The 26,018-nt window shown below is 44.4% G+C and overlaps 1 protein-coding gene across 1 annotated transcript in view; it reads right to left on the minus strand.

Moving 5' to 3' along the window:
* The window catches only part of PLPPR3 (phospholipid phosphatase related 3), a 183,032-nt gene that overhangs the window by 26,837 nt on the left and 130,177 nt on the right, over positions 1 to 26,018 (minus strand). Inside the window, exon 6 of the mRNA XM_073655184.1 lies at positions 11,671 to 11,728. Coding sequence (XP_073511285.1) covers positions 11,671 to 11,728 — 58 coding nt within the window. The remainder of the gene's footprint in view (positions 1 to 11,670; positions 11,729 to 26,018) is intronic.

Raw genomic sequence — 26,018 nt, forward strand, 5'->3', positions numbered from 1 at the left:
GAAATGGTCTTCCAACAATCTTGAAGGAGTTCCTAGAGATGCTTAGCACTACTTGGCCCTTTTGCCTTCACTCTGTGGTCCAGCTCACCCCAAACCATCTCGATTGGGTTCAGGTCTGGTGACTGTGGAGGCCAGGTCATCTGGAGTAGCACCCTATCACTCTCCTTCTTGGTCAAATAGCCCTTACACAGCCTGGAGGTGTGTTTGGGGACATTGTCCTGTTGAAAAATACTTTTTCAACAGGACAATACTTATACTTATACTTTTTTTATGTTTTGGCGCTACTACACAAAAACTATTTTATAGAAAAATAATTATTTTTTCATTGCTTTATTCTGAGAGCTATAACTTTTTTATTTTTCCTTTGAAGCTGTATGGTGGATTGTTTTTTGTGGAACTAGATGGTGTTTTCAGCAATACCATTTTTATTTACATACGGCTTTTTGATCACGTTTCATTTCAGTTTTTGTTCGGCAGTATGATGAAAAAGCATAGTTTTTAGCCTCGTTTTTATTTATTTTGTTTACGGTGCTCACGGACGGAGTTAACTTGTGTGATAGTTTTATAGGTCGGGTCGTTCCGGATGCAGCAATTCCAAACGTGTACTTTTTTTGTTAATTTTTCTTTTTAACATAAAAATACGTATTTCTGGGTATAATATATTTACATATATATATATATATATATATATATATATATATATATATATTTTTTTTTTCTATTTATTTATTTTTTTAAAATATTTTACAATTCTTTTTTTACTTTTTTACTTAGTCACTCTATGGGACCACTGCACCAGCATTGCAATGCTTTTTACCTGTCAGTGCTGCACTGTGAGAAGCTGCCTAGACTATGCTCTGAGCATGGTCTAATAGGCTTTCCGTAGCCTGGTGACTCAAATGTCATCATGATGACCTCGGGTCACCAAAGCGATGATTGAACCCTCACAATGACGTTGCGGAGGCGCCGATCAGAGGGGAGAGGAAGCCACCTTCCTGTCCCTGCCTTCTAAATGCTGCAATCGATATTGAAAGCAGCATTTAGGGGGTTAAACAGCTGGGGGCGGGGCGGGCACCACTCTTGACATGTTAGCTGAATACCTGGCGGTGATCCATACGTCCTAGGTCGGGAACCCCTTCCCAGCCAAGACATATGGATACGTCCAAGGTCGTGAAGGGGTTAAAGGCGTTGTCCACTAAATTTACTCAGTTACTGGTTTTGCCATAAATATCTAAGGATATGACTCTAAAGAACACCATATACCTTTTCAGCCAATTTTCATGTTGTTTTATGCCTTTCTGGTTCACTTCCTGTGCCCTGGCAACAGCTCTGTTGTCACAGCCATCACTTCCTCTTCAGGATCCTCTGCTCCCTACTGACTACATTTCCCATCATCACTTGTGCTGGGCTATACGCCAGAAGGGTACAGACCTGTAACACACAGCCTCAACATAACATCCTGGTCAAGTCACTATTGCAGGCATGTCATTGATAGAGATGAGCGGTGTTCGACTCGAACTGTTCGCCAATATCAAATTCGAGCTGTTTTGGGCGGTGTTCGAGCCGTTCAGCGAACACGAACAATTTGAAAAAAAATTCGGCTGTTCGAGGTTATGCTCGATAACTGTTCGTGCACCAAAATCATAACTAGATAGATTTTTTCTCAGTAATGCTGAAAATTAATGTTAATACGCAGTTTGAGTGTACATCGGGGCGGGGGGAGGGGCAGGGGATGGATCTCTGCAGGAACAATGAAGATCTCCATTTTTTTTTCTCTTTCCCGCATTTACAGTGGGGAGGTGCAATCTGTCAGCCTATCAGCAGCGCACACACGGAGCGAACTGCTTTTTTTCACACAAGCAAGGGCATGTGTCATTGGCAGTGTATGTCACATGTCCTTGCCCTATAAGACCCAGCCATTTTCCCCGTCACCACCATTTTCTCACTGCTGCAGCTGCGTGTTAGACGGCACCGCTGTTGCTGTGTGCGCTATACTTTGTTAATTTCAAGCCAATTTTCGCACAAATCTACAGATAGCTTGGGAGTAGGGAATAGTTGTGATTGCAGTCCTTTTGAGGACTAGGTTACATCATTTCCTACGACTTTTATCAGGCAGGTCTGTGCTCTTAAATAGATAGGTTGGGAGTAAAGACTAATTGTAATTGCAGTCCTTTTGAGGGCTAGGTTACATCAGTTCCTATCACTTTTTGCCAGGCAGGTCTGTGCCAGTGCTGTGCAAGTTTTTTTCACAGCATTTGGCTAAATCTATCAAAGCAAATCCTTTTTGGCCTCTTGCAGTGTGTGTTAGTCAGTGGAGTAGCCTATCTGTGTTGCAAGCTACACCACCTGTGTATAGAATACAAATTTTTTTTACTGCACCTAGTGAAGTAAAACCTTTTGGGCATAGCATCATTCTATTAGTCCATCTATACTAACCTCCACCAGGTTGCAAATTCAATATAATTTTTATCTGCATCTAGCTCTGAAAAAATATTTCGGCTTGTAGCAGTGTGTGGGACTTGTTCTATTAGTCCATCTATACTAACCTCCACCAGGTTGCAAATTCAATATCATTTTTTGCTGCATCTAGCTCTGAAAAAAATATTTCGGCTTGTAGCAGTGTGTGGGACTTGTTCTATTAGTCCATCTATACTAACCACCACCAGGTTGCAAATTCAATATAATTTTTTGCTGCATCTAGCTCTGAAAAAATATTTTGGCTTGTAGCAGTGTGTGGGACTTGTTCTATTAGTCCATCTATACTAACCTCCACCAGGTTGCAAATTCAGTATAATTTTTTTCTGCATCTAGCTCTGAAAAAATATTTTGGCTTGTAGCACTGTGTGTGACTTGTTCTATTAGTCCATCTATACTAACTTCCACCAGGTTGCAAATTCAATATAATTTTTTTCTGCATCTAGCTCTGACAAAATATTTCGGCTTGTAGCAGTGTGTGGGACTTGATCTATTAGTCCATCTATACTAACCTCCACCAGGTTGCAAATTCAATATAATTTTTTTCTGCATCTAGCTCTGAAAAAATATTTCGGCTTGTAGCAGTGTGTGGGACTTGTTCTATTAGTCCATCTATACTAACCTCCACCAGGTTGCAAATTCAATATAATTTTCATCTGCATCTAGCTCTGAAAAAATATTTCGGCTTGTAGCAGTGTGTGGGACTGGTTCTATTAGTCCATCTATACTAACCTCCACCAGGTTGAAAATTCAATATAATTTTTATCTGCATCTAGCTCTGAAAAAATATTTTGGCTTGTAGCAGTGTGTGGGACTTGTTCTATTAGTCCATCTATACTAACCTCCACCAGGTTGCAAATTCAATATAATTTTTTTCTGCATCTAGCTCTGAAAAAATATTTCGGCTTGTAGCAGTGTGTGGGACTTGTTCTATTAGTCCATCTATACTAACCTCCACCAAGTTGCAAATTCAATATAATTTTTTTCTGCATCTAGCTCTGAAAAAATATTTCGGCTTGTAGCAGTGTGTGGGACTTGTTCTATTAGTCCATCTATACTAACCTCCACCAGGTTGCAAATTCAATATAATTTTTTCTGCATCTAGCTCTGAAAAAAACTTTCGGCTTGTAGCAGTGTGTGGGACTTGTTCTATTAGTCCATCTATACTAACCTCCACCAGGTTGCAAATTCAATATAATTTTTTTCTGCATCTAGCTCTGAAAAAATATTTTGGCTTGTAGCAGTGTGTGGGACTTGTTCTATTAGTCCATCTATACTAACCTCCACCAGGTTGCAAATTCAATATAATTTTTTTCTGCATCTAGCTCTGAAAAAATATTTCAGCTTGTAGCAGTGTGTGTGATTTGTTCTATTAGTCCATCTATACTAAACTCCACCAGGTTGCAAATTCAATATAATTTTCATCTGCATCTAGCTCTGAAAAAAATATTTTGGCTTGTAGCAGTGTGTGGGACTTGTTCTATTAGTCCATCTATTCTAACCTCCACCAGGTTGCAAATTCAATATAATTTTTATCTGCATCTAGCTCTGAAAAAATATTTCGGCTTGTAGCAGTGTGTGGGACTTGTTCTATTAGTCCATCTATACTAACCTCCACCAGGTTGCAAATTCAATATAATTTTTTTCTGCATCTAGCTCTGAAAAAATATTTCGGCTTGTAGCAGTGTGTGGGACTTGTTCTATTAGTCCATCTATACTAACCTCCACCAGGTTGCAAATTCAATATAATTTTTTTCTGCATCTAGCTCTGAAAAAATATTTCGGCTTGTAGCAGTGTGTGAGACTTGTTCTATTAGTCCATCTATACTAACCTCCACCAGGTTGCAAATTCAATATAATTTTTTTCTGCATCTAGCTCTGAAAAAATATTTCGGCTTGTAGCAGTGTGTGGGACTTGTTCTATTAGTCCATCTATACTAACCTCCACCAGGTTGCAAATTCAATATAATTTTTATCTGCATCTAGCTCTGAAAAAATATTTCGGCTTGTAGCAGTGTGTGTGACTTTCCAGATGAGGCACAAAAACAGCAGGTGCTTCAACGGATATCAAGTGCTCCTTTAAGTGGGCTCTCCTCCACCTCAACTTCAACATCACAAATACTCCAGTCCTCTGAGGTGTCACCCCAATCGCACTTGCTTCCTCACAGCTCCCAAGTCTCCAGCTGCCCGTCTGAGTATGGGGTATAACAGATGGTTGAGTCTGCAGAGCTGTATACTCATACTATAGCCTGGGAATCAGAGGTCGGCTCCAGAGCTTCTGTGAATCCAGACGAGGAAATGATCTGCACTGATGCCCAGAATCTTTATGAGTCGGATCCAGGACCAGACGCAGAAGGTTCTGACCATAATGTAGACCCTCATTCCCAAACTGTAACTCCTGTTGGTGGAGACAATGAGGAAGACGATGATGAGACTCAAATACCTGATTGGAGCGACAACTTTAGTTTTTTGTCAGGGCAGGAACAGGTTGGCTCTGAGGACGACGGGTGTGATAACGCACAGGGTGATGATGATGAGGTTGGAGATCCCACTTATTGTCAACCCACAGTCAGCCAAGAGATGAGGTCAGCAGAGGACGTGGAGGAGGATGCTAGTGACGACGAGGTCAGGTTGCGCCTTCCTGGACAGAGACGTAGTACTGGAAGCACAACAACTGCATCCTCAAACACAACTCTGCCTCTGACCACAAGTCGTGGTGGCTCTTCAGGTTGCATGGGTGCTAAGCCTTGCATAGCCTGGGCATTTTTTCAGATCGATAAGAATGACAAAACTCGTGTTATCTGTAGCATTTGTCAGCAAAAGCTAAGTAGAGGCCAAAAAATACATAGTTTGAGTACTTCATGCATGAACCGGCACATGGATATGAAGCTCACTGTGCTACAATGCGGCCTAGCCGGCCGGGCCAACCACCGTCTGCCACATCTTGTGCATCCGCGGCCTCTTCATCCTCTGTGACTGGGGGGACAGCAGTCACACTTGTTTTGGGACGCAGACCTGCCACCTCTTTACCCGCAACAGCCAGCGTGATTGGCAGGTCATCATTTTCTTTGGAGGTGGAAACACCAGCTGGTATTCAGCGCTGTCCGGCATCGATAGCACCACCTTTGGATCAAGGCAACCTAACATGTCCGCCTGCATCTTCCTCACAGACCGGCAGTTTGCCGGGGACACCCTTCTCAACCCTGTCTAAGCACAACAGCCAGCCCTCGGTCCCCTCAGATGTGGACAAGTAAAAGACCATTTCCTCCTAGCCATGAGAAAGCTAAGAGGTTGAATTTCACCATCTGCAAGCTCTTGGCTACAGAAATGCTGCCTTTCCGCCTGGTGGACACAGAGGATTTTTGAGACCTTATGTCTGTCGCAGTGCCCCAGTACCAGATGCCCAGTCGGCAATACTTCTCAAAGAAAGGTGGGCCTGCGCTCCACCATCATGTCACACACAACATCACCGCTTCTTTGAGAAACTCTGTGTGTGACAGGGTGCATTTCACCACAGACACTTGGACGAGTAGGCATGGACAGGGGCGTTACATGTCGCTGACTGGGCACTGGGTAACTATGGTGACAGCAGGACAAGGGGCTGCTGTCCAAGTCTTGCCGTCCCCACGAGTTGTGCGTCAATCCTCTTTATCTCGAAGTTCCTCCACTGCTTCTGCCTCCTCAACCTCCTCTCGGTCCTCCACCTGCACCCAAAGCCTGTCTGGTCATGTCACAAGCTTTCTAACTGCGCAGAAGGGATCCTGCACACCTCCTTACTATGCTGGCAGCAGGGCTCAACGTCATCAGGCGGTTTTTACTTTGAAATGTCTGGGAAATGTGAGTCACACAGCTGAGGAGTTGTGGTCAGCTCTGGAGAACCAGTTTCATGAATGGTTGTCTCCACTGGACCTGAAACCAGGGAAGGCCGTGTGCGACAATGCTGCAAACTTGGGTGCGGCCCTTCACCGGGGCAATGTTACACACGTGCCTTGTTTGGCTCACGTGTTGAACCTGGTTGTCCAGCAATTTTTAGCCCACTATCTCGGACTAGATGGCCTTCTGCAGAGGGCACGGTTGCTGTGTGCTCACTTCCGCCGTTCGCATCCCGCAGCTCAGTGACTTACATCTCTACAGAAGTCGTTGGGCCTGCCACTTCACCGGCTAAAATGCGATGTGCCTACCCGGTGGAATTCAACTCTGCACATGTTGCAGCGACTGTGGCAGCACCGACAATCCCTGGTGCAATACGTTCTGACGTATAGCCTGGGGCAGCAAGATCCAGAGGTGGGGCATATCACGCTGGAGGAGTGGTCTCAGATCAGGGACCTATGCACCCTTCTGCACAGTTTTGAAATGGCGACGAAGATGTTTAGTGCTGACGATGCCATTATCAGCATGACTATTCCGGTGATTTACATGCTGGAGCACATGTTAAACAGAATTCGGAGTCAGGTGGTGGCACAAGAGGAGGTGGAGGAAGTAGAGGAGGAGGAGTTGTATGCGGAAGGGCTAACATCTGCAAGGTCCAGACGGTCGGCAGCACCAAGGCGGCAGGCATGTGAGGGCGGGCGAGATGGTTTTACCAGGGTGCATGGTAGCAGCCAAACTAGTGAGGAAGGTGCAGGAGCCCAGGAAGAAGTGGAGGACGAACTGATGGAAGACTCATCAGATGAGGGAGACCTTGATCACATCGCCACCAACACAACAGGGACTTGGTGCTCCTGGATGTGCAAGACACATGAGTGCCTTATTGCTGCTCTACCTGCAACATGACCCTCGAATTGTGAGAATTAGAAATAATCCTGACTACTGGGTTGCCACACTGTTAGATCCCCGGTACAAAAGTAAATTTGCAGAAATTATTCCTGCCATAGAAAGAGATGCACGCATGCAGGAGTATCAGCAGAGACTGTTGCAGAATCTTACATGTGCTTTTCCCCAAAACACTAGTGGTGCACGTAGTGAATCTCACAGTTCCAACTTGCCAACCGTGGGACCGTCGAGTGTTCAGCCCTCAAAACGTAACAGAAACACAGTATCTGCTGGTACCTTAAATTTTCGGAATCATTTCACCACTTTTTTAGCCCATCCTTTGCAAGGCCACAGGAGACAAGAAGTCTGACACATAGTCAATGCCTAGAGACGATGGTACAGGAGTATCTCCAAGTAAACATTGAAGCCATGACTGGGTCACTGGACCCTTGCTCTTTTTGGGCTTCCAATCTGGATAAATGGCCGGAGCTCGCCACTTACACCTTGGAGATCTTGTCATGCCCCGCAGCCAGCGTTCTGTCTGAACGTGTGTTCAGCGTTGCTGGTGGTGTGCTGAGAGATAAGCGCACGCGGCTCTCCACTGATAATGTAGACAGACTCACGTTCATAAAGATGAACAAATCATGGATCCGAAATGACTTTTCTACCCCTGTGTCATCCTGGGGAGAGTAAAAGCTTGATGATTTGTTAAAATCACCTCACCAACCATTTTAAGCTTTCAAATTACTAATCATGTTTATCTGTATCTTGACTGGAAAATAATTTGGACCTTGTAGCAGTGTGCAGTACTGATTCTATTAGGCCATCTATACTAAACTCCACCAGATTTAAAATTACTAATCATGTTTATCTGTATCTTGGCTGGAAAATAATTTGGGCCTTGTAGCAGTGTGCAGCACTGATTCTATTAGGCCATCTATACTAAACTCTACCAGATTTAAAATTACTAATCATGTTTATCTGTATCTTGGCTGGAAAATAATTTGGGCCTTGTAGCAGTTTGCAGTACTGATTCTATTAGGCCATCTATACTAAGCTCCACCAGCTTTCAAATTAATAATAATTTTTAGCTGCATCTAGCCCGGAAAATAATTTTGGGGCTCCTAGATGCGCAAGACACATGAGTGCCTTCTTGCTGCACTACCTGCAACATGACCCTCCGATTGTCAGAATTCGAAATAATCCTGACTACTGGGTTGCCACACTCTTAGATCCCCCACACTCTTCGATCAACCTTTTCATTTTAATAAAGAACAAAAAAATGGTCATTTTTGAAATTATAAGCATTAGCAGGTTATTAGAAACTGAAATCAAACAGTTTTCAACTCAAAACTTTATTCTAGGTGATGATACATTTGCACATAGGACCCCTTGTTCGAAAGGAGCTTCTGAACTCTCTTGTCCATTGAATTTGTCAGGTTTTGGATGGTTTCTGCTTCAATTGTTTTGCATGAGGACAGAATACCCTCCCAGAGCTGTTGCTTAGATGTGAACTGCCTCCCGCCATCATAGACACTCCTTTTGATGATGCTCCAGAGGTTCTCAATGGGGTTGAGGTCAGGGGAGCATGGGGGTCACACCATAAGTTTGTCCCCTTTTATGCCCATATCAGCCAGAGATGCAGATGTGTTATGTGCAGCATGAGACGGTGCATTATCATGCATGAAAATGATCTTGCTGCGGAATACACGGTTCTTCTTCTTGAACCATGGCAGGAAGTGCTGTTTGAGAAACTCCACATACATTATGGAGTTCATCTTTACCCCTTCAGGGATCCTAAAGGGGCCGACAATCTCTCTCCCCATGATTCCAGCCCAAAACATTACTCCACCTCCTCCTTGTTGGCGCCGTAGCCGTGTTTGCATGGGATGTCCATCAACCAGCCATCCTCCACTCCATCCATCTGGACCATCGAGCGTTGAACGGCACTCATCGGTGAACAAAACAGTTTTGAAGTCAGTCTTCATGTATTGTTTGGCCCACTGGAGCTGTTTCTGCTTGTGTACAGTGGATAGAGGAGGTCGACAGGATGGCTTACGCACAGCTGCAAACCTCTGAAGGACTCTGCATCTTGTTGTTCGGGGGACGTTGGAGGCACCAGCAGCTTCAAAAACTTGTCTGCTGCTATGACAAGGCTTTTTTGCCGCTGCTCTTTTAACCTGACGTAATTGCCTGTAGGAAAGAGTCCTCAATTTTCCCTTATCAGCATGCACACGTGTGTACTGTGAATCAGCTACATACTTCTTGATTGTGCGATGATCAGGATGAAGTGTCTATACAATGTTGATTGTAGTCATGCCTTGACCTAAACACTCCACAATTTGTTGCTTCTCAGCAGCCGTCACATCCTTTTTCTTCCCATTTTGGCAGAAAATGTAGGCTGCTTAATAATGTGGGACAGCCTTCTTAAGTAGTCTTGCCTTTCATTGGACACACCTGCCAAACTAATTAGCACAGGTGTCTGCAATTGCTTACAGTGATATAAAGAGCCCTGACACACATCACCATCAATGAGTTTAACTGACAAACAAAAAAATTCTTACCTTATCACTCCTAAACACTTTTTGCATAATAATTTGGAACACAGTGTACATGTGCTTTTCCACAAAACACCAGTGGTTCACGTAGTGAATCTTACAGTTCTAACTTGCCAACTGTGGTCTGTATGGAGTTGTTCAATAAAGGGCCCAAAATTAAGATAAAATAGACGGGAGAGGTCTCTATGAATACGAATTCCTAAGTATTTGATACCCTGTGAGGGCCAGGCAAAGGGAAAGTTGGACTGGATGGAATCCTGTATGGATTTGGGGAGGGAGACATCGAGGGCCTCAGACTTCGCTGCATTGATTTAAAATTTGACCATGTAACAAAGTGATCTATTTCAGCCATAACAGCAGGGATGGATATATGTGATTGAGTGATATATACTAGGACATCATCAGCAAATGCAGAGCACTTGTACTTGGTGCCTCCCACCTCAATCCACCTAATATTGGGGTTATGGGGAATTGATGAGAGCAGGTGCTCTGTCTCTAGGATGTATAAGAGAGGGGACAGAGGACATCCCTGCCTTGTCCCATTGGTGATTATGAAAGGTGATGAAAATGTTCCATTTATCTTCAGCCTAGGTGACGTATTGCGATACAGGGCCGTGATTTTGCCTATAAAAGGGTCCCCTAGACCCCTACCCCAAGCTTTTTAAGAGAATAATATATGGCGTGCCAGTAGACTCTATGGAATGCTTTCTCAGCATCCAACTAGAGTATCTAATTACAAATTTTTAACTGCATCTAGCCCAAGAAATACTTTGTGCCTAGTAGCAGTGTCTGCTAGTCAGCGGATTATCCCATCTGTTAAGCAAGCTACACCACCTGTAGTTTGGACACTTAATTTTTTCAAAGGAAATGGTTCGGGCCCCCGGGACACTCAGTGAAGAGCATCGGGGAGGCACCCCAAGGCACAGGGGATGGGACTGGCGGTAGGACGCCTTGTGGTGGACCGCCGAGCTCGATCCTTATAAAAGCTTTTTAACAGCAGCAGCTTTAGTGGACGCTACTGGAGCTGGAATTACGCGGCTGCTGGCATGAGACTTCCCCTCCAATAGATACTTGTAAAATGATTTAAAGTGTACTCATTCAAATTAGAGAGACAATTTAAATTAAAAAGATTTAGACCTGCTCGCTCGACCCACCAGCGGACAGGCACCAGTATTGGGAGAGGGGGGCTGGCCGTCAGGGTCCACCGCGGCTCTGGCACAAACCCGGCGACACGGAGGTTGCACGGGCAGGAACTGACTGGCCGTGTCGGCTTCGCACTTTTTTGGTTTTAGAAGGGCGTGACATGCCTATATCTGTGTCTCCCCCTCCTTTTACTCCTCCACCTCTTTTCTTTTCGCATGACTATATGTACTTGTCACTTTTCCATGTGTTAGTTGTGTCTTCTGAGCAGTTTGTCAGCTTTTGGACACCTTTGAAGGTGTTTTCTATGTGTTTCTATGTGTTTTTGTTTGCCTGCCATTGGTTTTAACGGTGTTCGACGGTGTTCGACGAACAGTTCGGCGAACATACGGGTGTTCGATGAACCAAACCGAACTCGAACACTACGGGGGTGGCTCAACACTAGTCATTGATACAGTATTTAGGTGTAACGCAAAGCACCGGACACTCAGCCCTGGAAATAAAGTGTATCTCCTACCCCCCCTCACTGACTAATCATGTTATATTGTTATCGAATGGACTGGGAGAGAGAGCGGTATGAATGTATGTATATAATAGAGGGAATACAGCAGGGTGTATATATACATATCACATGGGGTATAGAGCAAAGCATGTGTATATATACACTCCCTCTTTACATCTCCCCGTATGTTTTTTAGACAATGATAAATGGATACCATAAAAAAATTTATAGATATATACTCACAGACACGTAGACAGCTGCAAATGCTGAAAGAGTAGCATGTTGTGAAGGAAATGTCTTCCTGAAAACACATTTCAATATATTAATATTTAACACACACAAATCTGAATTCTGGGTGGCAACTTATAAATAAATTAGTAGCCAAAACTGGAAAATTGAAACTCATATTCAAAATAATCTAATTTAATTAAATTTTGAGGGTACTAAAAAAACAATATATAATCTAATAATTACCACCAAATCAAATAAAATAAAGTACAGAATTTTTATCAAAATATGTTTAAACTTTATTAATAGACAATTATTAACAACTACAAAAGACAAAAACATTTAAAAAAATACCATAAAACCCAAAAAAAGGAAAATGAGCAGTGTGGTCCGATTTACAAATAGCATGAAATTACACTAAAAATCAGGTAGTTTAACAAAGTAATAGGGGCATAGGATAATAGTCCTCACAGATTACAGAAACATGGAATTTATATAACACCACATTATAGGGCATTGATGCTACAAATAAACAATCATATCAGTGGGAAATATCAATTTGAAGAGCTAAGAGACACCATACATTAACGGTCATATAATATGGAATATCAACTGAAACTAAACTGAAGCTTATACCCTCCATATGCCATGATGTATAAAGACAACACTGCGCAGTACCACGTTTCGCATGCAGCTTCACCAGGGGGTTTGTCAGTTATTTATTCTAAAGGGTGTGCAACCAAATAGGGTGCCGTCAATTTTGTCCAGCCCATTTTTGGGGTTTTGTGTGAAATTAGGCCCAATTTGCCTTTTTTTCTTATTTTTTTGTGTTGTTCTAATACACACAAAGGAAATAAACATGTGCATAACAACGTGTAATTGAAATCATTTTCTAGGAGAAATACTTCATTTTCTGAAACATTTTTAAGTGTGCCAACATGACTGACATGGCGAAACATATGTATTCACCTGCACAGTTGTTTCTGAAAAGGAATTTACTTTAAATGATATGTCGGTCCTCTAGTCTTCAACCTCCTGTTAGTCAAAGGTGACTACACAGAAGTCGATTGGCAGTTGTTCAGTAGCCTGTTTAGACACGCAGACCACTCTTCCCAATGTACTATTACTGTACAGTATTGTTTTGTGCACAAAACAATACTGTATACACTGTGTATACACGGGACATGTGCTGTATACAAGGGACATGTGCTGCTGAGAACGATGATTTTTAAGCAAACTTAAAAATCATACGGGAAACAATTGTTCCTAGGAACGCTCAACCCTAATCAGACTGTGTAAATGTGCCCTAAGGGGTGTCTCATTCCTCCTCCCACCTTCCCTCTCCAAAGAATCTCATGAGAAGCAACTGTTATTTCAGGGTTTACAGTGTGAATTATCAGTCCATGAGGAGAAAACAAACATTTCTCTTGATAAGATATATAACAAAGTTTCTTATTTTCAGGTGTTCTGGTGATTTATGAAAATAAAATTAAAATGACGGCTACTCTTTAAGCAGGCAAATAATATTGACTGACAGCTTGTTTACACTGGGCAATTATTGGAAAGTGAGCTTTCCTAAGAACTCTTGTTGCCGATAATCGGCCAGTGTAAATGCACCCTAATTCTAATTTGAGATATTGTACAATGTTTACCTTTCAAGGTCCCAACAGGGAAAGATAGTGGAATGCCAATGTTCAAACGTATCATATCAGTATGAACCAACTTATGAACCAATCATACTCTTCACATGCACTGTGTGGTACAGAGACTCAGCTCTCTTTCCTGTTCTAGCAACCCAAAATGGTTGTGTTTTATAATGGCAGTCTTTTAATCCCTTAGTGACGGAGCCAATTATGTCCTTAAAGACCAGGCCAAATTTTACAATTCTGACCATTGTCACTTTATTAGGTAATAACTCTGGAACGCTTCAACAGATCCCACTGATTCTGAGAATGTTTTTTTTGTGTGACATATTGTACTTCATGATAGTGGTAAAATTTATTCAATACGACTTGCGTTTATTTGTGAAAAAAACAGAAATTTGGCGAAAATGTTGAAAATTTTTCAATTTTCAAACCTTTAATTTTTATGTCCTTAAATCAGGGAAATATGTCACACAAAGTAGTTAATAAATAACATTTCCCACATATCTACTTTACATCAGCACAATTTTTGCAACAAATTTTCTTGTTTAGGAAGTTATAAGGGTTAAAAGTTGACCAGCGATTTCTCATTTTTCCAACAACATTTACAAAACCATTTTTTAGGGACCACATCACATTTGAAGTGACTTTTAGGTGTCTATATGATAGAAAATCCCCCAAAGTGACACCGTTCTAAAAACTGAACGCCTCAAAGTCCTCAAAATCACATTCAAGAAGTTTATTAACCCTTCATGTGCTGTACAAGAACTGAAGCAGCGTGGAAAAAAAATTAACATTTAACTTTTTTCACACAAATTTTTATTCAGACCCAAATTTTTTTATTTTTGGAAAGGTAACAAGAGAAAATAGACCACAAAATTTGTTGTGCAATTTCTCCTGAGTACGACAATATCCCATATGTAGGGAAAAAACACTGTTTGTACGCACGGCAGGGCTCGGAAGGGAAAGAACACCATTTGACTTTTTGAACGCAAAATTGTCTGAAATCTACAGCAGACGCCATGTCGCACTTGTGGAGCCCTTCATGTGCCTAAACAGTGGAAGCCCCCCACAAGTGACACCATTTTGGAAATAAGACCCCTCAAGAAACTTATCTAGATGTGTGGTGAGCACCTTGAACCCCCAGGTGCTTCACAGAAGTTTATAATGTAGAATTTTTTTTATTAAAAATAAATAAATAAAAAATAAAATAAAAAATAAAACTTTTTCCACAAAAATAATCTTTTAGCCCCAAATTTTTTATTTTCACAAGGGTAAAAGGAGAAAATGGACCCCGAGAATTGTTGTACAATTTCTCTTGAGTAAGCTGACACCCCATATATGGGGGAAAATCACTGTTAGGGCGCATGGCAGGGCTCGGAAGGGAAGGAGCGCTGTTTGACTTTTTGAATGTAAAATTGGCTGGCCTAATTAGCGGATGCCATGTTGCGTTTGGAGAGCCGCTAATGTGCCTAAACAATGGGAACCCCCCACAAGTGACACCATTTTGGAAACTACACCCCTCAAGGATTTTTATCAAGGGGTATAGTGAGCATTTTTAACCCAGAGGTACGACACAGAATTTGATAACATTAGGTCGTCATATTGAATATCTTGTCATTAGTGTTGAGCAAAAGTGCTCGCTACTTGAGTTTGCATTGGTTGCTTGTGTATGCACCGAGTATCACGGGTGCTCGAGTGACATGCTCAAGTCCCTGTCCCACATGTTTCACGGTTGTTAGACACCCAAAAAAAACACGCGGGGATTGCCTGTATATGACAGGCAATCCCTGTGTGTGTTTTTTTTTGCCGTATAACAGCTGTGAAACATGTGGGGCAAAGGACTCTAGCATGTCACTCGAGCACCCGATGCAAACTCAAGTAGCGAACACTTGCACTCAACACTAATCGTCATATTGTCATCATTTTTTTTTCTTTACTTTTGAAAACATCCCAACCCCAACACAACCCTAACTCCAACCCAAACACAACCCTAATCCTAACACAACCCTAATCCTAATGCAAACCCTAATCCTAACCCCAGCACAACCCTAATCCTAACCCCAGCACAACCCTAATCCTAAACACAACCCTAACCCAAACCCTAACACAGCCCCAACACAGCCCTAACCCTAACACAACCCTAACACAACCCCAACACAACCCCAGCACAACCCTAATCCTAACCCCAGCACAACCCTAATCCTAACCCCAGCATAACCCTTATCCTAACCCCAACACAACCCTAACCCCAACCCTAACACAATGCTAATCCTAAACCCAACACAACCCTAATCCTACCCTTAATCCTAACCCCTAACTGCAAAGAATGGAAAAACATTTTTTTTATAATTTTTTTTCTAACTAAGGGGGTGACAAAGGGGGATGTGATTTAATATTTTTCTTCTTTTGATCACTGTGATAGGGTTTATCATAGCGATCAAAAGGAACCAATAGGGAAAATTCTTTATTGTTGCCTGGTACGGGCTCTCAGATCTCTGCGGGCGTACTGTGCGTGTGCCCCCATTTTTCTTTTTATAGAAAGATGATGGAAGGCCGGGGGACTGATCAAGAGATCTGGGGGATGGCGGAGGTACCAGGAGGGCAAGAGGGGCTTCATTTCTCTCTCTTCAGACATGTATAGGTGAGGTGACATGTAGGTGAGGTGAAGTGAGGTGAGTATTTGATTTTTTTTTTTAATGTATGGAGGCATGGGGCATTATAAGGGAGGGGGGTGACATCCTACATGGGGCATTAAAAGGGGTGTGTGTTACATCCTGCTTGGTGCATTAAAAGGGTGTGTGTGACATCCTGCATGGGGCATTAATAAAGAGAGGGGGAGTGACATCCTGCATGGGGCATTAAAAGGGGGGAGTGACATCCTGCATGGGGCATTAAAAGGGGGCAGTGATATCCTGCATGGGGCATTAAAAGGGGGGAGTGACATCCTGCATGGGGCATTATAAGGGGGGAGTGACATCCTGTATGGGGCATTATAAGGGAGGGGTGAGTGTGACATCCTGCATGGGGCATTTAAAAGAGGGGGAAGTGACATCCTGCATGGAGAATTATATGGGGGAAGTGACATCCTGCATGGGGAATTATAAGGGAGGGGGGTGTGACATCCTGCATGGGGCTTTATAAGGGGGGTGACATCCTGCATGGGGCATTATAAGGGGGGTGAAATGCTGCATGGGGCATTGTAAGGGGGGTGATATAATGCATGGGGCATTATAAGGGTGGTGAAATCCTGCATGGGACATTATAAGGGGGGGTGACATCCTGCATGGGGCATTATAAGAGGGTGACATAATGAATGGGGCATTATGAGGGGGGTGACATCCTGCATGGGACACTATATGGGGGGAACAGCCTGCATGGGGCATTATAAGGGGGGAACAGCCTGCGTGGGGCATTATGTGGGGGGAACAGCCTGCATGAGGCATTATGTGGGGGAAACAGCCTGCATGGAGCATTATGTGGGGGCACAGCTTGCATGGAGCATTATATGGGGGCCCGTATTCTGTATGGAGCGTTATATGGGGGCCAGTATCCTGTATGGAGCGTTATATGGGGGCCAGTATCCTGTATGGAGTGTTATATGGGGGCCAGTATTCTGTATGGAGCGATTCGCCGGTTTCTGAGCTTGTGGAATTTACAATAGATATCGGTTGTAGCATCGGCGTCTCTGCCCCCTGCCAGGCAGAGACGTCGTCCCTCTCACCTCCCCGCTCCCCGCGCGGCGTCATCCCGCGCTCCTCTTCTTGCTGCTGCTGGTGCGCTCAGCTTCCCGGGCACTGTGCTTAGGGCGCGCGCGCGCTCCCTCTCTCTTAAAGGGGCCGCACGCGCCGTCGTAAAGAGTCCCCGGCCAATTGCTGGAGGACCTCCCATATATAAGGCACCTCCTCCAAAATGGAGGTGCCCGAGCAATAGTTGTTGTATACTTACCTCTGCTTCAGCCCTCAGGTCCAGTTGCCAGCCTGACTACTGTTCCAGTCCGCCAGCCTGACTACTCTCCTGCCCGACAGTCTTCCGTTCATCCCTCCAGTCTGTCTATGGGCAAGCCCGCCTGCTTACCAGGCAGCACCTGCCAGTTACCTGCCTGCTACCTGCTGTGCCTGTTAGCCTGCTCACCTGGGAGCACTCGCCTGTTACCTGCCTGTTACCTGCTAGCCTACCTGGAGGCTCTGCTGTCACTTGCCGTGACCACCTGCCTGCTAACCAAGAGACTTCAGCCTGCTTGGGCGTCACTTGCCGTGACCACCTGATAGCCTTCCCGGAGGCTCCTGCCGTCACTTGCCGTGACCACCTGATAGCCTACCTGGAGGCTCCTGCCGTCACTTGCCGTGACCACCCGTCTGCTGACCCAGAGACTAGCCTTCCCGGAGGCTCCTGCCGTCACTTGCCGTGACCACCTGATAGCCTACCTGGAGGCTCCTGCCGTCACTTGCCGTGACCACCCGTCTGCTGACCCAGAGACTTCTGCCTGTTTGCTGTGCCCATCCGCTATACCGGTCAGTCCCAGTCATCTGACCCGTGGGAGCCACCTGCTCTCTCACAAGGTCGTCCCCAGAGTAGCACCTGGTCCCTCTGCTCGGTCCCTCCCTGGTCACGGAGTCGTTAGCCACCGTTCGACCAGGGTCAGTCTGAGTTGATACTTAGTCACGCCCCTCTGGGTCCCTCCTTGCACCACGGCACAGAGGTTCCACCACTAAGACCCGTAACATCGGTCATGTAATGTAAGAAGTGAAATCTTTGGCATTGTACTATATATATATATTTCTCTGCGGTATCTGTGCATCATGAATCGTGGTATGTGTTAAAGGGGCCCACTGAGACTCTTTCACACAGGGCCCACAAAAACCTGGAGCCGCCCCTGCAGTAATACATCACTAGAACCACCGTGAATACAGTAATACATCACCAGAACCACAGTCAGTACAGTAAAACATTGCCAGAACCTCCATCAGTGCAGTAATACTTCACCAGAACCATCATCAGTGCAGTAATACATCATCAGAACCACCGTCAATACAGTAATACATCACCAGAACCACCGTCAGTGCTGTAAAACATCACCAGAACCTCCGTCAGTGCAGTAGTACATCACCAGAACCACCGTCAGTGCAGTAAAACATCAACAGAACCACCGTCAATACATCACTAGAACTTCCATCAGTACATGAATACATTGCCAAACTTAGTACAGCAATCAATTGTAGTGTCAGGTTTGCTCCAAATACAACTGTATAGCATTAACCTACAACTTCCAGTATGTCCTTAACAATGGTAAGGAGATGCTTGAAGTTGTTGTTACCAGTCATCATCAGACTGTGGACCAAATAGGAATCACAGTACTGCTTGGTCCTAGGCAGGAGCTTTATTAAATATTTAAAGAGTAACTTATGGAGGATATCTTATGTTTTAGGTCCATTAATTCTCAGCAGATTGGTGTGTCTGAAGTTGGCTCAGTATGGAGAAGAGGCATCATGATGAGGTGGGACCTGAGCTCCCCACCGATTGCTCTAAAGACCTCTTAGAAGTGCACAGCTCAGGAGACAGGACTTTCTACTTACTGGATCCACTCTGCGCTGTGTGCATGCTCTCCTATCTCCTGGAGGTCTTCTAGAAGGTTTTTATTCAGCGACTGGTGAGGGCCACAGAACTGGGTAACCCACAGATCTGTTCAGAATAGGTGTATAACATAAAAAATATCCCAAAAGATATTCTTTAAAGTGGATATCTCAAGTTTGAATTATTTTCCGATCACTGGGGGTCCAACCACCGTGCTTCCCACTGATCCTGAGAACCGGGAATCTGAAGAGCCCCAGTTGAATGGAGCAGAGGCATCCGCACTACTGCTCGATTCATTCTAATGGGAATGCCAAAGATCAGTAGAGCACAGCGCTCAGTAATCTTCGTCACTCCCATTAACAATGAATGGAGCGGTAGTGCGGATGATCGACCTCTGCTCCAGTTTTTGGAAACACTGGATGTCCAACCACTTGTGGATAGTGGATAACTTTCCAGCTTTAAATAACCCCTTTTAGGAGCATTAAAGGGGTTGTCTGGTCTAAAACCATGCACCATGTGAATGCAGAGTTGTGAATCCTCTCAGTGCACGCACTGCTTGCTGTGAGGATTTTCCAGCGTAAGTGCCGGGAATGGTGGTCATGCGACCACAAGTATGCGATATGCATACTCCCAGCCACAATCCAAATAGATGGGCACGTCCGCGCTCAATTTACTTGCATAGTCGGATTGTGGCTGGAAGTATGCAAATGACATACTTGCAGTCACATGACTGCCTCTCCCAATGCTGACACTGGACAATACTCACATAGAGTGACTGCCGATTTGTAGTTTTAGACGAGACAAAGGGGTTAACGCTGCAGCTGATAATGGGAAACTGATTATCAATCTATCTAAACAAGCTGTCAATCACCCGAAGCACAAGCAATACATTCATCCGTGAAGTGAAATTAATTTTAAGCTTACTGAAAGGGAGTCTGAAACCCCAAGATGACAATTAGACTGCATAAAGTTTTTTTTTATAGGGGATGTAGCCCCTACTAAAATAATACCAGGCATATGAAGTTTAGCGTAATATTTGCAGAAAAAGTGACAGTCATTTAATATGGCCATGAAGACACTTCTATGCACTGTTGGCGTGATCTAAGCCTTTGTGCACCATTATGACCTAACATTTGAAAATTAAAGGGAACCTCTCACTAGGTTTTTCCCATATAAAGTATGGCTAGTGTGATGTTGTTACTACATCTGTGATTGGTTGGCTGTTATCCTTGTTTCAGTTTCTGCCTAGTAACGATGATGTAATGGGGAGGTGGGGACAAGGGAGGAGAGGGGAACGGAAGCAGGAGAATAAAAGTATGGCTGTTTAAACCTACCATCCAGCATCTCTGTGTGACCTTCTGGAGTTCCTTTCGTCTGCATAACAACACCACAACTGGCGACGAGGAAGCGTTCATCATCAACTAAAGGTATTTCAGCTCTACAACAATGGCCTGTTTACCTGCCTTCCCTGCTTTTGATGTACATCAGTCCCCAGCTAACCTAGCAGCATGTTGGGAGAAATGGCTGAAGCGTTTTGATATATTCCTACAAGCCATGAACATATCAGATGATACCAGGAAGAAAGCCATGCTATTACATTATGCAGGGGAACAAGTTTATGATATCTTCACTACTCTGCCTAATACTGGAGAAGACAAAGACTATGAGCTCAGCAAGGCAGCATTAAGCAAATACTTCTCCCCACACAGAAATGCGGCATTTGAAATCTTCAAGTTTAGACAATTAAAGCAGTCAGCAACAGAAAATATTGATGAATATCATGTCCGACTACGGCACCTTGCAGCTTACTGTGAATTTGCAGATGTCGACAAAGAGATCCAAATGCAGATTTTACAAGGCTGCATCTCCTCTAAATTACGGAGGCAAGCACTCAGAGATCCCACCATGACTTTAGCAAAATTGCTTGAAACAGCACGTGTAAATGATACCGCCGAAAAACAAGCTAAACTCATAGAGAACATTGAGTGCGAGGCGGAAGCACCATCTTGTATAGCAAAGCTAACACAGAGACCGCCTGTGCCTCGTACGCAGGGGGAAACTTGCTACAACTGCGGAGGGTCGTATCCTCACCAGAATATCTGCCCAGCAAAAGGGGGGACCTGCCATAATTGTGGAAAACAAAACCATTTTGCAAAAGTGTGTAGATCCAAACCACAATCCCCTCATCCCACAGTACAACCCAGGTCACAAAAAGTCCAAACGCTGCAGCTTACTGACGAGCCTCACAGTACTTATCTATTCTCAGTAACTGCAGAGGGATCTCAAACACTGCAGGCACTTACCAGTCCAAGGCGACTTATCCTGATAAATGGCAGTCCGGTGGAAGCCCTAGTAGACACGGGGGCGTCAGTAAACGTCATCAGCCGTGCAGTCTATAGCCGACTCCCGAACAGACCTGCTCTACAAAGCACTAGCCTAAAGATTTTTCCTTATGGTTCAGCATCGGCACTACCCCTGTGCGGCAAGTCCATCACCGACACTGTATATGTAGTAGAGTGCTCCGCAGACACGCTTCTCAGCTGCAGTACTGCTATATGTCTGGGTCTGGTCAACCTGGTCAATAGCGTCACGGGTTCTTCGGCCCAACACATCATGCAGAGGTACCCCAATCTCTTTAAAGGTCTCGGTAAGCTAAAAGACGTTCAGATAAAATTGCATATTGACCAGTCAATACAGCCGTCTGTTCAACCTCACAGGCGCATCCCATTTCATGTCCGCAAACTTGTGGAGCAAGAACTGCATGATCTGGAAGCGTCTGATGTTGTTGAACGAGTTGAAGGCCCGACCCCTTGGGTATCGCCTATTGTTGTTGCACCAAAACCAAAGCAGCCTGGTAAAATCCGGCTATGTGTGGATATGCGGCATGCCAATCTGGCTATTCAAAGAGAAAGGCACATCACGCCCACTATTGATGACATTCTCGCAGACCTGAATGGTGCAAAAGTATTCTCTAAAATTGATTTAAAATCAGGTTATCATCAACTTGAGTTGCATCCAGATTCCAGATACATTACAACTTTTAGTACCCACGTGGGTTTACGACGATTCAAGAGGTTGAACTTTGGTATCTCATCTGCGGCAGAAATATTTCAGAACGTTATCAGTCAGGTTCTATCTGGAATAGCAGGAGTCCTAAACGTCAGTGATGACATTCTTATATATGGTACAACCCAAGAGGAGCATGACAGTCACTTAGAGCAAGTGTTTCAGAGACTGCAAGCCTGCAATCTGTCAATCCGTCAAAATGTGAGTTTAACCAAAAGTCATTAAGCTTCTTTGGATATATCTTTTCTGAGCAAGGAGTTTCAGTAGATCCTCAGAAAATTTCTGCCATAAAGTCAGCTAGCCAACCTCAAAATGTGTCAGAGGTTCGCAGTTTTCTAGGACTAGTCACGTACTGTGGACGATTTATACCTGATCTGGCCACGGTCTCCGAACCCCTGCGACTACTCACGAAAAAAGACACTCCTTGGACATGGACTACTGAACACCAAGCAGCATTCGACTCCATGAAGTCCAGTCTAACTGGCGACACCGTCATGGCCTATTTTGACCCTCTAAAGTCCACCGAGCTGATCGTGGACGCAAGTCCGGTGGGCCTGGGTGCAATTCTCACACAAGTGTCCAAAGCAGGCAACGTCTCTACCATTTCCTATGCAAGCAAAGCCTTAACAGAGACAGAACAACGCTATTCACAAACTGAAAGGGAAGCTCTTGCGGTTGTATGGGGATGCCTTCATTTTCATCTGTACCTTATGGGACATAAATTCACAGTGATAAGTGACCACAAACCGCTCATTCCGCTTTTCAACAAACATTCTTCAAAGCCTCCCCCACGACTTGAACGCTGGTTGCTCCGCCTACAGAACTACCAGTTTCGGTTGAGATACGAGGCAGGAGCTGGTAATCCGGCAGACTACTTCTCGAGACACCCAACACCACAAACTACCAAGGACGACATCCCAGCAACTATCCTTGCAGAGGAACATATCAATTTTATTGTTGCACATTCTGTGCCAAAAGCCATGACTATGGAGGAAATACAACAAACGGTGGATTCCGATCACCAACTTCAGTTAGTTATAGAGACTGTTCGATCTAAAAATTGGAGCAATTTTCTTGCTGAAGCCCGCCTCCAAACACCAGATCAAACAACCTACTTGACAGCTTTCTTTAATGCACGACATGCTCTCTCCGTGTCTGATTCAAATCTACTGTTGCGTAACAATCGGCTGGTGATACCCCAGAAGCTTCAAAGCAGAGTACTGGATCTGGCCCACGAGGCTCATCAAGGGGTGGTGAAAACAAAGCAATTACTGAGAGAGAAAGTCTGGTTTCCAGGACTAGACAAAAAAGTAGAGGCACTTATTGAAACTTGCATACCTTGCCAAGCAACTACAATTGACCATAGACGCGCACCCTTACAAATGACACCCCTGCCAGAGGGCCCGTGGACTGCTGTTAGTGTTGACTTCTGTGTTTTACCGGATCACTCCTATCTGCTGGTTGTCATGGATGACTATTCGAGGTTCCCAGTCATTGAACATGTTTCGACAACCTCTGCCAGGGCTGTTATACCAAAATTAGACAAGATCTTCTCGGCATATGGCATACCGGAAACAGTGAAATCCGACAATGGACCACCTTTTAATAGCACAGACTTTCTATCATTCGCAACCTATCTGGGTTTCACTCACAGGAAAATAACTCCTTACTGGCCTCAGGCCAATGGTGAAGTGGAACGGTTCATGCAATCAATCAACAAAACTTTGAGGATCGCTACCATGGAGCACAAGGATTTACAGCAAGAGCTACACAGATTTCTTAGACAGTACAGAGCTACACCCCATTCTACTACCGGGGTACCACCCGCCACTGCGCTGTTCAACAGGCCTATGCGTGTCAAACTCCCGAGCGTTCCGCTGAGTCCTGTTCAAACACCAATTGCTACTAAGGATGCCATATCCAAACAGAAGATGAAGAGGTATGCAGATAAGAGCAGTCATCGTTGCAAGCCGCCGGAAGTTTTGGTGGGAGATTGGGTCCTTGTAAAAAGACTAAGACCTAGTGACAAGTTTGCATCACGATACTATCCTGAACCCTTTCAGGTCACACAAGTCAAAGGCACCATGGTCACTGCTCAAGATCACGGTCGCCAGGTCACAAGGAACGTGTCACATTTTAAAAAACTTTGTGACTATATCCCAGAAACAGACGAGGCAGATGGCGATGACGTCCTGCCGGGTCCCCAGAGCTCAGCAGTTCCAAGGGAGGATACCTCAGAGGACTCGGAAAGTTCATCTGGGACTGAGATGTCTCACCGCTATCCAGTGAGGGCAAATCGAAGACCGCCAGCCCACCTCTTGGACTATGTTCTGCAGTAAAAAGAAAAAAAAGAAAAAAAAAAAAAAAACCCTTTGTACTAATGTGAATTTTTGAACCGTTATCCAGTTCTATTGTTGTTTTGTTTTGTGAGAAGAGGAGAGATGTGATGTTGTTACTACATCTGTGATTGGTTGGCTGTTATCCTTGTTTCAGTTTCTGCCTAGTAACGATGATGTAATGGGGAGGGGGGGACAAGGGAGGAGAGGGGAACGGAAGCAGGAGAATAAAAGTATGGCTGTTTAAACCTACCATCCAGCATCTCTGTGTGGCCTTCTGGAGTTCCTTTCGTCTGCATAACAACACCACAACTGGCGACGAGGAAGCGTTCATCATCAACTAAAGGTATTTCAGCTCTACAACAATGGCCTGTTTACCTGGCTTCCCTGCTTTTGATGTACATCAGTCCCCAGCTAACCTAGCAGCATGTTGGGAGAAATGGCTGAAGCGTTTTGATATATTCCTACAAGCCATGAACATATCAGATGATACCAGGAAGAAAGCCATGCTATTACATTATGCAGGGGAACAAGTCTATGATATCTTCACTACTCTGCCTAATACTGGAGAAGACAAAGACTATGAGCTCAGCAAGGCAGCATTAAGCAAATACTTCTCCCCACACAGAAATGCGGCATTTGAAATCTTCAAGTTTAGACAATTAAAGCAGTCAGCAACAGAAAATATTGATGAATATCATGTCCGACTACGGCACCTTGCAGCTTACTGTGAATTTGCAGATGTCGACAAAGAGATCCAAATGCAGATTTTACAAGGCTGCATCTCCTCTAAATTACGGAGACAAGCACTCAGAGATCCCACCATGACTTTAGCAAAATTGCTTGAAACAGCACGTGTAAATGATACCGCCGAAAAACAAGCTAAACTCATAGAGAACATTGAGTGCGAGGCGGAAGCACCATCTTGTATAGCAAAGCTAACACAGAGACCGCCTGTGCCTCGTACGCAGGGGGAAACTTGCTACAACTGCGGAGGGTCGTATCCTCACCAGAATATCTGCCCAGCAAAAGGGGGGACCTGCCATAATTGTGGAAAACAAAACCATTTTGCAAAAGTGTGTAGATCCAAACCACAATCCCCTCATCCCACAGTACAACCCAGGTCACAAAAAGTCCAAACGCTGCAGCTTACTGACGAGCTTCACAGTACTTATCTATTCTCAGTAACTGCAGAGGGATCTCAAACACTGCACGCACTTACCAGTCCAAGGCGACTTATCCTGATAAATGGCAGTCCGGTGGAAGCCCTAGTAGACACGGGGGCATCAGTAAACGTCATCAGCCGTGCAGTCTATAGCCGACTCCCGAACAGACCTGCTCTACAAAGCACTAGCCTAAAGATTTTTCCTTATGGTTCAGCATCGGCACTACCCCTGTGCGGCAAGTCCATCACCGACACTGTATATGTAGTAGAGTGCTCCGCAGACACGCTTCTCAGCTGCAGTACTGCTATATCTCTGGGTCTGGTCAACCTGGTCAATAGCGTCACGGGTCCTTCGGCCCAACACATCATGCAGAGGTACCCCAATCTCTTTAAAGGTCTCGGTAAGCTAAAAGACGTTCAGATAAAATTGCATATTGACCAGTCAATACAGCCGTCTGTTCAACCTCACAGGCGCATCCCATTTCATGTCCGCAAACTTGTGGAGCAAGAACTGCAAGATCTGGAAGCGTCTGATGTTGTTGAACGAGTTGAAGGCCCGACCCCTTGGGTATCGCCTAT

This window comes from Phyllobates terribilis, unplaced genomic scaffold (assembly GCF_046119375.1).
Source record: "Phyllobates terribilis strain yellow unplaced genomic scaffold, ASM4611937v1 Scaffold_1__5_contigs__length_1240528914, whole genome shotgun sequence".
NCBI lineage: Eukaryota > Metazoa > Chordata > Amphibia > Anura > Dendrobatidae > Phyllobates > Phyllobates terribilis.